A 12,976-nucleotide genomic window follows, 5' to 3' on the forward strand; every position below is an offset into this window, starting at 1 on the left:
GCTAAAATGTCAAAGCTGAATAGTTGTTACAGAGGCCATATGATCCCTAGAAGCCAAAAACATTTACTTGTTTGGCACTTTAGTGAGTAAGTTTGCCAATCTCTGGTGTCTGACATCATCATTTATGGTGATATAAGTATGCCAGACTCCAAGACTTTAAACCTTAAGATTCAAAATCAGAAGTGAATCTATAGAAGGCTCAGAAGTGGGTCTAAGGAAGACTTGTATCAGGGTATATTTTACAAAATACTTCAAAGACTTCCTTAAACCTACCAACCATTACTATTTTTTTGTAAATGCTACAATTAAATATTAAAAATTATACCCAAAATTTAATCCACCTTTTGGTTGCTATATTCTTGATGTTTTACTAATATTCTTAAGTATCTGTGCTGTCTTGACATTTCTTGTGCTGATGAATGGTTGAATTCGTTTGTATATTTTGGTAGAATAACTATTCATACACATGAGAAAATTGTGAAATTTTTGGTTTTTTTTTTTTTTTTTTCTAACTTAGGGATACTTGGAAGAATGAGAACTTGTTTTGTAAATAAGTCCATATTCAGGGGTCAGTATTTTCTTTTCTTTTCTTTCTTTTTTCCTAACAGGGGAAAACCCGAAACTGATGCTATGGATAGATCATTTGGTGAGAAACGCTATGACCCAATCCAGGCCACCCCTCCTCCTCCTCCATTGCCCTCACAGTACACCCAGCCAGCTCAACCTGTAACCAGCTCTTCTCTCCACGTACATTCTAAGGGAGCACATGGTGAAGGTAGGAAGTTCAGAAGTTGACACTATAACTATAAAATTCAATTCTTGTAGTTTCTAAGCTAAATGTTTTATATGTTAAAAAATAATCTTTGAGCTGGGATCAGTGGAAACTAAGGATTTTGTTAAAAGTGTATCTTCTGTTTTTATGACTGCAACCATTATATATTGGTCAGCATTTTAACTTAACAGATCTTAATCTTTTTTCAACATAGTTTAATTTTATGCCAGTCTTCAAATCTTCTGGAAGTAATATGTGTTTACCAGTGTGTCTGAATTTTTATACTTTTGAATAGTGGTTTCTAAAAATTGTTATGTTCCATCTTTTCACATAGACATAGAAAAGCCATAAAATGTTATCCATAGCACCTTGTCTTTTTCGTTTAATTTCTTGGTAAAATCTCAGCCAGGTAGATAACATATATTCAGTTTATTCATTCAAATAGCTACCTAATCTGATACCCTAAAAATGTAACATAATGTATTTATCCATTCTCCTGTTGACAGACATTTTGCTAGTGCCTACGGTACTTCTCTGTTATTTACAGAGGAGTCAAAATCCAGGGTATTTAAATCTTCAACCAACAAGTTGTATGTAGTTCTGAATTGATACTACTTTGGTTTGAGATTTTCGTCACACACTATCACATCTGCCAATAAAGACAGTTTTAATTCTTACTTTCCCTTCTTTATGCCTTTTTCCCCCTCTTTCTTACTTTATAGCACCAGCCAGCACCTCCTGAAATGTGAAATGTTGAATAGAAATGCTAAAAGCAGACATCGTTCACAGTTTTGCCCATTATGTCCCATTATGTCCCAGGGTCCTACATTTAAAAATTTAAATTGATCAACAGTATGGTCATTGCTAAGTTTAAATTTTTATAGGTGTCTTGTGTATGGGATGCCAAGACATAATGGATTTAAGGAGAAAAGATAACGATTTTTAACCCTCATGATGTTACTGTAGGTTTTTTGTAGCTGTCCTTTATCATGGTTAGGAAGTATCCTTTAGTCCTAGTTTACTGAAAGCATTTTGTCAAATGCTTTTTTTCATGTATTAAGGTGGTCATATGATTTTTCTCCTTTACTTTCTTAATGTGAAATTTTTAGTGAATCAATCTGTCATTCTGTTCCTAATTTGTGATAGATATTATAAGAGGGTTACCAGACACCAGTCTCTGGAGGCAAGGACCCTTACAACATGACCCTGAATCCAAGGAAATAGAGTACACTAATAGCATTGAGTAAATTACCCAGACCTGGGTTTCTATTCCAGCACCAGGACAAGTTGAGCTAGACAAGACATCAGAGGGCTACTGAAACTTCTTTCACGAAGTTTTAAAAATGTTTACATGTTTGTTTTTCAGGTAATTCAGTATCATTGGATTTTCAGAATTCTTTAGTATCCAAACCAGACCCACCTCCATCTCAAAGTAAGCCAGCGACTTTTAGACCACCAAACCGAGAAGATACTGCTCAGACTACTTTCTATCCCCCCAAAAATTTTCCAGATAAAGCTCCAGTTAATGGAGCTGAACAGACTCAGAAAACTATCACTCCAGCATACAATCGATTCACACCAAAACCATATACAAGTTCTGCCCGACCATTTGAACGCAAGTTTGAAAGTCCGAAATTCAATCACAATCTTCTGCCAAGTGAAACTGTACATAAACCTGACTTGTCTTCAAAAGCCCCTACTTCTCCAAAAACTCTTATGAAAGCACACAGTTCAGCACAACCTCCTGAATTTGACAGTGGAGTTGAAACTTTTTCCATCCATGCAGATAAGCCCAAATATCAAATAAATAATATCAGCACAGTGCCTAAAGCTATTCCTGTGAGGTAAGATTCTTACTTGCCTTTGTGTAAAACATTAGCCCTTTGATTTATTTTATGTAAGTTCAATATAGTTTATATGATATGGAACTTGAAATTATAACTGTAATTCTACATATAAACTAAACAAAATGTCCTTGCTATGAGTATCATTATGTATCTCTGGGAAGTATGAGATGTTAATAAAATAATAAAGCTAATAATCATGTATGATTGATAGGTATTGTCATTTATCCTTTTGTGACAGAAAACAGTTTGCCTAGGGTCACATAACTAGAGCAAGGTAAAGCTGATTCAGGCCCTGGTATCTACCTAAGAGCCCATAGTCTCAGTTAACCGTGGTTTCCTGTAACCTCCTAACTTCTACTGGTGAGGTATATTCGAAGAATATCTTAGAAATATAAGTATCTGTATTACTCATCACTATTTATTCAACAAGGATACTGAAAGGAAATAGATGTAGTAACCTCAAAAACTGCTATTACAAAATAGCGTTTAGTAATAAGGTGGTTGAGCAGATGAGACAAAGTGAGCCTACCTAGAGTTCCACTTTGTTGCTTTCTGTCTTCTCATTAAATAGTGACTGACCAGACCCATCTGGCCACATATCAGATTAGATCAGCCTCCTAAGTCTAGTTATGTTTTCAAACTCACAGACAGAACCAAAGACCAGGAGAGCCATCTGCACTCTGCTTCCTAAGAGAGGATGGTTACATCAATCTACTGCCTTCCTGCCTCTGTACACCTCCCAGGTTGTCAGGGATGAGCCACAGGGGACTCCTGCTATGTAGGGACTATATCGTACTACCACCTCAGGCCGAGGACTCTGCTAATCTTGCAAATTGTGCCATAAGAATCCATCCCTGACACTCTAGTCATGCTGGAATGAAGCTGTAGCTGCCCTTCATATGCTTCTATGTTATTGGTCTATTTTTCTGCCCACCCTTAAATTCTGGATCAAAACTTTACTTCAGAAAGTCTTGATAGACTCCATTTTTTTAAGCAGTCATTGACACCACATCTTATTTGCCTTTGAGATTCTTCTATACTACATTAACCTACTTTCATGTATGTTTGGGATGTATCCATACCTTTTGTAACCTTGAAAGTCTTGGCTTTGATAGCATGGTCATTTGGTAGGAGAGTGCTCAGGAAGGGCCATGCATGTGCACACTTAAAATGCTAGAGAGATTTTATCAAATCTAAAATGTTCTCAGTTGTAAGATACACCATAGTTTCATGTATCACCAAGAAGATTAAAGAAAATGCTACTAATTAAATTGTGACTAACCATTAGTTTTAAAGCACCACATTGATAAATATTAAAATGTGCTTCTTTTATTAAAACCCAGGGTAGTTGTGTGAGCCAAGATACCAGGTTTTTTACAGTCATATTGCACAATTCGTAATGATGCTAACTCAACTAGCTATCAGAAATGCAGTTGATTTCTCCAGGAAAAAATATGCTTAATTATCTCTGTGAGTAAAATCTTTTACTAAACACTTATCTTGTTAAAGTAACTTCTTGATTGTATAGAGAAATAAAATGAAACCTTTTATTACAATAGTTAATAAAGGGAAAGCTCCTGTGTGTTATTAGGAATTTACTTATTAGCTATTTCTGAACTCTCAGTCCTTCAGCTGTGGAAGAAGATGAAGATGAAGATGGTCATACTGTGGTGGCCACAGCCCGAGGCATATTTAACAGCAACGGTGGGGTGTTGAGTTCCATAGAAACTGGTGTTAGTATAATTATTCCACAAGGAGCCATTCCTGAAGGAATTGAGCAAGAAATCTATTTCAAGGTCTGCCGAGACAATAGCATCCTCCCACCTTTAGATAAAGAGAAAGGTAAATGTTATTTAGGTAAATGTTATTTTTCTGCTTAGTTTTAATAACTTAAAAATTACCCTGTGGGATAAACTAGCAACCTCTCTTTTCTGTTCTCTCTGGACCAACCACAGCATGTTCCTTCCAACAGGAAGGGGCTCTCAAATGAGCTCTGCGAGTGGGAGCAATGTCATGGACATGCAGTGGATCATCCATAGTGGAACCCCAGTTATCTTTGACATTGCTACTTTCATGTGAAATCCAAAGTGTTGGCAGGTGACAGGCCACTAGATGTCCCTCACACATGACTGCTAGGCAGTCTTGGCTGACCTAACCAAAGCTGTTTGTGAATCATTCTGCCCTTTCATCTCTGGAAATGGGTTAAGGAGCATCCCCTCAGAAAGGCTTTGTCCTGCCTGTCCCCTGATTACAGATTCTGCTGGTGCAGAACTGTCTTACTCATCACCCCAGAAGTCAGCACTAGTAAACCCTCAGTCGGATAAATGAAATCTCTTTAGAAGATATCAGAGTATGGTTCTGAGCTTTCTAAGGAACTAGGAATGCTGTTGTTTTCACAACCTTCCTGGACCTAACAGGATAAAATTATGATGAGCTATATTATGATGTCTTATAGCAGTACTTTACTTCTCTAAGTATGTTAACTTCAGCTCACTTTTTTATATTTTGCCAGAATACTAAAATCTCATTCTGTATGCTAATTTTGTCTTAAAAATCAATAGGACTAATGATGTTGGCCTTGCATGAATCCCTTAAACTAAGTGCATAGCACACATTCAGAAATGGAAGGTATAAGTGACATTTGTGAAAAGTACATTTGAGTATGTTGTACAGTATAGACCATATGAATGCAATAGCCACTAGCTACATGTGCATATTTAGCACTTGAAATGTGGCTATCTTGAATCAAAAGGTATTAGAAACGTGAAATACCAATTTCAAAGTGTTAGTGCAGTATTACATGTTGGAATAATGTCGTTTCAGTTTTATTGAGTTAGATAAAATATTAAAATTGATGTCACCTATTTCTTTTTACATTCTAATTTGGCTACTATAAATTACATTTGTAGCTTCTGTTACATTTTTCTGGGTCAGTAGGGCTGTAGAAAACTCATCACATTTGTCCTTAAGGCATATAATTAGAAGTGAGGTGAGGAGAGCTGTGTGTTTAGAAGAAAGACCATCATCTCACCTCTTGTCTGTCCCCTTCCCTGACTCCAGGTGAAACTCTGCTGAGTCCCTTAGTGATGTGCGGGCCCCATGGCCTCAAATTCCTGAAACCTGTGGAACTGCGCTTACCACACTGTGCGTCCATGACTCCTGACGGTTGGTCTTTTGCTCTAAAATCATCCGACTCTTCGTCGGGTATGCTGTCTTCACTCTGTCCTCTGGGGGCTTTGGGTACTGTCATTGATTAATACCTGGGCTAATGATGCTCCCATGCTGTATGTTAGCAGATCTTTACCTCTGTTCCTGTGGCCTCGTAGGCATCTTCAGTATTAATAAATTTTTATAATCTTACTGAAATGATTTGGTCCCTTCATGTAATTATTTCTATTTTTGGTTACTGTTCTTTAATTTCTTATCTAAAAAGCATGTATACCAGAGAAACTTGAAAGGCAAAAAAGATCTTCCACTGTGATCATACTTGGCCATGGTTTTTCAATGCTGTTACACACTATTTTTTAAATGTCTTTTTGCTCTTAAGATCATGATTTCAAAGTTTCCCTTGAATTTTCACATTTTCTCACTTCCTTTAGGTGACTTAAGTCAGTTACCAGTTGGAACTGTCTTTGTTATTGGTATATCACTTTAAGAGAACCTAATCTAGAAAAAAAAAGAATTTAAAATTTTGCTTCTAAATTTTTGATAAATTAAGTAGGTTTAACAAATAGAGGTTAGAGGAATAAAGATTATAGTAGGGGCATATTTTAATGTAACTCGAGAAAAAAATAGTAGCATTTTCCTCATTTATAAGTACCCCGTTTTCCAGAAAAAATAAATAAGTTTTAATATGCCAGGTATTAAAGCTATTTCTTCAAGGACTCCTTTAAGAAACTTTATTTCTAGTTTGAATGAGTGAATTAACAATAAAACTGCATTTAAATTGTGTATTCCAAAAGCCAGATAATAGCATAAGATCAGATTTTCCTCTAAACCAAATTAGGATGGGATCTTTAATTGTCCATTGAAGTTACTTGCTTCCCATAAGTGTTAATGATTTCTACATTTGTTATATCCAGTGTTTTATGTGATAAAATATAAGTTGTTAAATTACTTATTCTGCTAAATTTGAGTATGTTCACCCAGAAAATATATGTAACTATATGAATCGTAGATGGCTTTAGAATACGTTGCTGCTATAAATATTGGTTCAAGAAGTCACTATAGATTTTGTTAACTACTGACATAATCCCAACAAAAACTTAAGACTAAAGATGATATGCTTTTGTTTACTTCTAGAATTGTTATAATTCTGATAGCTTGAAGTTTGCTCTTTGCAGTAATACATAAGCCCATCTGTATCTGAAGTTAAATCAGTTAAAACCACTGATACAATCATAAAATGTTACTTTAAATACTGCTTAGGTGATGTATAGCTTAATAAAGACAACATGCCCAACTGGTACCCTTGACATTTGGACCAAATAATCTTTTGTTGTGGGGGCTGTTCTGTTATGGGATATGTAGTAGTTTCTCTGGCCTTTTCCCCGCTAAATTCCAGTTGTGTCAAGCAAAAAAAAAAAAAAAAGTCTCCAGACAATTGTTTCTTGTACACAGAATCAGTTACTCCTGGTTGAAATTTATTGCTGTAAAGGAAATAAAAGTTAGTGGTTTTGACTGTCACCTTGAATACCAGAGAAACATACAGATGTTTTGGCCTTCTTTCCATTTAATCCGTACTGCCCAGAGATTCTTAGTGCTAGTTTCATATCTGAAAACACCACGATCTTATTAAAAGCTCAAGTGCCCACCACCTGCCTCAGACCTACACAGCCGATGAGTTGTTTTTTTCCTCCCCCCGCCCAGTTTACTATTCTTTTTTTTTTTTTCCTCCTAGGAGAGGTTATTTTTATTTTCTTTTTTTTACAGACTGCATTTTGACTCATTATACTATACTCAAATGGGGTACGATTTTTTCATTTCATGGTTGTACACTATGTAGATTCACACCATTCATGTAATCATACATGTACATAGGGTAATAATGTCTGTCTCAGTCCACTATCTGCCAGTGAGTTTTTAAAGGTCCACAAATGATTTTGTTACACAGCTAGAATCAGTGGTAGAGCAGTCTTGCAGGGTTTTATTTTGGTTTGATTTTGTAAGGGTCTTCAGGAGCTAGAGTCTGTGGGAGTTTGGGGGTTTATTTCTTGGTCCATGAACGTAACAAATGTGTTCTCACATTCAGGTCAAATGGATGATCATATAATTATTATCCAAACTTTTGAAAGTGAAAGATGTTTTTAATAATTATAGACTCAGGGGCAAACTGGGACTGTCTTAGGCCTATGGTTGCCCTAACTTTATTCATCTTTTGAAAAGGCTGTGAACTTATATTAAAATCATTTGAAACAGCTTTCAAATTATTTGTTGCCAGCCAGGCTATATGAAAATGTAGCACTAAAGAGTTCTGATATATGTACAATATGCTAAAGATAAAGAAGAAAGTGAAATCTAATAATAAATGTATTTATTTTTGCCCATAATTGTGAAGTGTTATAGATAACAGTTTAACCACATATAAGTGACTTTTATTTCTCTTTATCTCGTAGGTGATCCTAAAACCTGGCAAAACAAGTGTCTTCCTGGAGATCCAAATTATCTTGTTGGAGCAAACTGTGTTTCTGTCCTGATTGACCATTTTTAATTCTTAAAATATAGGAATTTGATTAAATAATGTGAAACTGGGTTGAACTTACTAAATTTAAATGAAACCACTCTATCAAGTATTATACTTTTCTTAGAATTGATATAATTTGTTAGTATTAAGCATTTATTGGAACTGATGAAGATTAGTGAGCATGCTCCTGAACCATGGTCCAAAAACATGCTACAGAATGCATGTTTGTGATTGAAGAACTGTTGGTATTGGCTATAGGTTCAAAGATATTTTGCTTTGTAATGATTTTTGTACTTTTTTATGGTCACTGCTTAACTTCACATACTGATTTCCGTTAAAATACCAGCCAGTAAATGGGGGTGCATTTGAGTTCTGTTCTTTCCAAAGTACACTCTTTCAAACTTTATTATGGCCCTGGCCTACCATACACATTTTATTTATTATGCATGAGGTAATATGCACATGTTTTTTAAATGCACCTGGAATATATAACCAGTGTAGTGGAGTTAACAGAAATGTACAGCAGGGGAATTTATTACTTTGGGGAGGGGGGGGGAGGGTCAAATAAAGACAATTACTTATTGTATATGAAAACACATTTTTCTTAGGGAGGACACCAAAGCATGTGAGACTGGTTCCATGGCCTCTTTGGATCTATAAATTAACCATATCACAACAGAAATACTAACCAGCAGGAATGCCTTACCCTCATGTTTTAATTCTTAGATTGTTCTTGCTATGTATTACTAAGTTTTTATGGCTTTTGTGCACATCTACATACTGTATCATGGAAAAGAATGAGTAAATTGTGAATTTGGTGGTTTCAGAAATGTATAATCACCTAGCAGAAAATAATGGTGTATGGTATGATTTGGGAATTTCTTTTTTCTCTTTTTCTTCCTCTCTCTCTCTCCTTCCTTTCTTCCTTCTTTCTCTCTCTCTCTCTCTCTCTCTCTCCTCTCTCTCTCTCTCTCTCTCTCTCTCTCTGTCTTTCTTTTGACAAGGGGCAGTGGTTTTTTGTTCTTTTTGGCATTTGAAATTTTGATGTTTTAAGGATGCTTGTACATAATGCGTGCATACCACTTTTGTTCTTGGTTTGTAAATTAACTTTTATAAACTTTACCTTTTTTATACATAAACAAAACCAAGTTTCTAAAGGCTACCTTTGTATTTTCTCCTGTACCTCTTGAGCCTTGAACTTTGACCTCTGCAGCAATAAAGCAGCATTTCTATGACACACACAAGGTCATTTTTTAAAGAAAAAGAATGCACAGAGTTGTTACATTTTTAAGTGCTGCATTTAAAAGACAGTTACTCAGAATTCTCTAGTTTGATTAAATTCTTGCAAAGTATCCCTACTGTAATTTGTGATACAATGCTGTGCCCTAAAGTGTATTTTTTTACTAATAGACAATTTATTATGGCACATCAGCACGATTTTTGTTTAGATAATACACCACTACATTCTGTTAATCATTAGGTGTGACTGAATTTCTTTTGCGGTTATTAAAAATCTCAAATTTCTAAATCTGCAGAATAAAACTTTTTAAAGTAAAGTTCTGGTTTGGTCTGTTTGCCCATGTTTCTAGTTTCATGCAACTTTATAATACTACTTTTAAATCCTGCACACATTAATCCTCATACAGGTCACTTGTTGCTGCCTTAGATCTGGTGCTGCATGTGCAGAATCTGTTCCCTGTAGCCGTTGTGTACTGTGGGTTGGGCATTGCTAGTAAGAAGGGCTTCAGGGGGAAGCCCGTGAGTAGGAAAGAGAAGGCAGACTGTAGACTGTCTCTCCAGTGCATGTATGAGCATACTTGTGTTCTCGTGTGTGTGTGTGTTCATTAGGACCAATTTGTGTATAGCATTGTTCTCCCCAAAAACATAACATAACATGGGAATTGGGGATATAGCTCAGTGGTAAAGCACTTGCCCAGCATGTGCAAACCCCAGTACTATCAAGGAGGGGAGGGGTCGAGATGGAGGGAGGTTTGTTTAACCACCCACCTTTATTGCCATTTAAGTCCTTGCCATAGTGTTTTAGTGAACAACTTTGTAGATTTAATCCATCTTTGTGGAATTTGTTTTGTTCTTTTTTATTTCTTTATTTAATTTGTTTCTTCTTTTTATAATTTATATACCATGTTACCCTTTTCGAAGTATATAGTTCTCCAAATTTTAATAAAGAATACTGTCATAATTATTATCACAATTAAAATATACAACATTTTTCTTATCCTCTGCCCCACCCCTGGAGTTCCTCATACACTTTTAGACTTAATCAGCTCCTGGTCATGATATCTTTTCTGCTCCTATAGTTTGCCTTCTTGAGGGTGTCCTGTAAATAGAATCATAGATTATGTAGTCTTAAAATCTGTGGCCAAAGTGCCACAGATCTGTGATGCTTTTAAGACGCATTTATCATCTTGCAGGTTCAGTAGTTCTTTTTGATTACTGGGTGGTATTGTGGTGTGCAGTCGTGCTAGAGTTTCTTGATCCATTCCCTAGTTAAGGAACTGTTGACTTGTTTCTAGGTTTTCGAGATGATGAATAAAATTGCTTTAAACATTTGCATACAAGCCTTTGTGTGAACATAAGCTTTCATTTCAATTGACTGAATACCTAGGAGTGAAATCACTGACTCATGTACTAAGTGGATGTTTTTAACCTATAAGAAATGGCTAAACTGTTTTCTAGAGTGACTGTACCATTTTGTAGTTATATTAGCAGGCTGAGAGTCCAGATCTGTATCTTCCAGACATTACTTTTGTCAGTAGTTTTTATCTTGGCTGTTTTTTCTTTGGGGGTGGGGGCGTGCAGTGCCAGGGATTGAACTTGGGCACTTGACCACTGAGCCACCTCCCCAGCCCTACTTTGTGTTTTTATTTAGAGACACCTCACTTAGCACCTTGCTTTTGTTGAGACTGGCTTTGAACTCGAGATCCTACTGCCTCAGCCTCCCATGCCTCTGGGATTACAGGTGTGCACCACTGTACCCAGCTATCCTGGCCATTCTCTTAGGCTATCTCAGTGTGGTTTTGATTTGTATCTCTTTAATGATTCTTGATGTTAAACATCTTTTTTTCACCATCAATACATCTTTTGGGTAAAGTATCTGATCAGATCTTATCCAGTTTTAAAAATTGTATTGTTTATTTTCTGATTTTTGAGAGTTCACATATTCTGAATGCACATTGTGTAATTTGTTTTGCAAATATTTTCTCTGTTTTCTTAATACTGTCAGAGTAGGAGTTGATTTTGATGAAGTTCAATTTATGACTTTTCTTTCATGGATTGTAACTTTCAGTATCATATCTTAGAAAACTTTGTCTAACCCACAACGTAGAATTTTAAGTTTTCTTTCAGAACTTTTTAAAGATTTTACATTTATGTTTGATTCATTTTTAATTTTGTGGGTAGTATGAGGTTATGTGTCAAGTTTCACTTAGTCTGTGCAGTGTTATATTTGACCTTCATGTAGAAAACACAAGACATTGGTCTTCCATATAAATAAGTGAATGAAAGGAACATAAAAGTCTGCTGTTTGTACCTACCTGCTTTCTGCACTCTATGGTGTGAATGTCAGGCAAGGTTTAAATATCTACTGCTGTTTCGATTTGGATATGAGTTGTTTCCCAAAGCTCCTGTTAATGCAGGAATGTTCAGAGGTGAAATGATAAGATTACGAGAGTTGCAACCTGATCTCTCCATTCCTAGTTTGAATGGACTGACTGGGTGGAAGGCCATGGCTGGCAGAGTTGGGTTACTGGTTGGGTTGTTCTACGGCCTTATCCCCCCTCTCTCTGCTTCCTGATCCTGCCATGCCAGGCAGCTTTCCTCTGCTAAACCCTTTTCCCATGATGTGCTGCCTCATCTTAAGCCCAGAGCAATGGAGACAGTCATGTATGAACTGAACCTCTGAAACTCTGATGCCCAAATAAACTTTTCCTCCTCTAAGTTGTTCTTGTCAGGTATTTTGGTCATAGCACCAAAAGGCTAAAACAATTCCTTTTTAATGTCAATAGAAGTAAGGACATTTCTGTTGTTAGGCCATCTTCCAACAGTACTGAGCATGGTTTGGTGAAATAACTCATTACCAGGTTCCAGGGTCAGAAGTCTGTTTTTACCCTTTCCTATACTACTAATATACTAATAGAAAACTTAGTATCCACAAGTGCTCCTTGAATAGTTTCTTCCTCCTCTTGACCTCTTAGCAAATGTTCACTTGGTGCAATATGTGAGACACTGTGCAGATGGAGTTGACTCAGGTGAGGAGATACAACTTGACATAGTGGCCTAAGTTTAGGTGTGGCAGCAGATGTAGGCAAGGCCACCCAGCAAGCAGATGGGAACAATGAATTTTTGATTTGCCTTGACTTGCAGTTTGAAAACTCCATTCTGGATAGGAAACTACTATGCAGAGATGCATCAAGTTAAGTCACTTAAGTTGCTGGACAGCTCTATAGAAGATGAACGGTTCCTGTTCTCAGGTTGTTCTATCGAGTTTCCCCACATAGTGTGCTGGGAAGATTAAGATTTATATGCTGATTTTCACAAAACTGTATTGTCATAATTTAGTCACAGTAAAAATCTATTAATTGATGTTTTTTATTCAGTTCCTTCACTCTTTAGTGTGCTTTCCTTTCGGATCACTTGATAGCAAAGGAACTGTTA

At 36.2% G+C, this 12,976-nt stretch overlaps 1 protein-coding gene across 9 annotated transcripts in view; it reads left to right on the forward strand.

Annotated features, from left to right (window-relative positions):
* The window catches only part of Tjp1 (tight junction protein 1), an 86,500-nt gene extending 76,961 nt beyond the window's left edge, over positions 1–9,539 (forward strand). For 4 of the 9 annotated variants that reach the window (XM_047538536.1, XM_047538542.1, XM_047538538.1 and 1 more), the window contains 5 exons: positions 609–775; positions 2,139–2,616; positions 4,244–4,461; positions 5,680–5,823; positions 8,235–9,539. In XM_047538536.1, the coding sequence (XP_047394492.1) occupies positions 609–775; positions 2,139–2,616; positions 4,244–4,461; positions 5,680–5,823; positions 8,235–8,329 (1,102 nt within the window). In that variant the 3' untranslated portion in view covers positions 8,330–9,539. The remainder of the gene's footprint in view (positions 1–608; positions 776–2,138; positions 2,617–4,243; positions 4,462–5,679; positions 5,824–8,234) is intronic. The other 5 variants (XM_047538539.1, XM_047538541.1, XM_047538545.1 and 2 more) reach the window with 2 other exon arrangements.
* The last annotated feature ends 3,437 nt before the right edge of the window (positions 9,540–12,976 follow it).

This window comes from Sciurus carolinensis, chromosome 2, assembly GCF_902686445.1.
Source record: "Sciurus carolinensis chromosome 2, mSciCar1.2, whole genome shotgun sequence".
NCBI classification, from domain to species: Eukaryota; Metazoa; Chordata; class Mammalia; order Rodentia; family Sciuridae; genus Sciurus; species Sciurus carolinensis.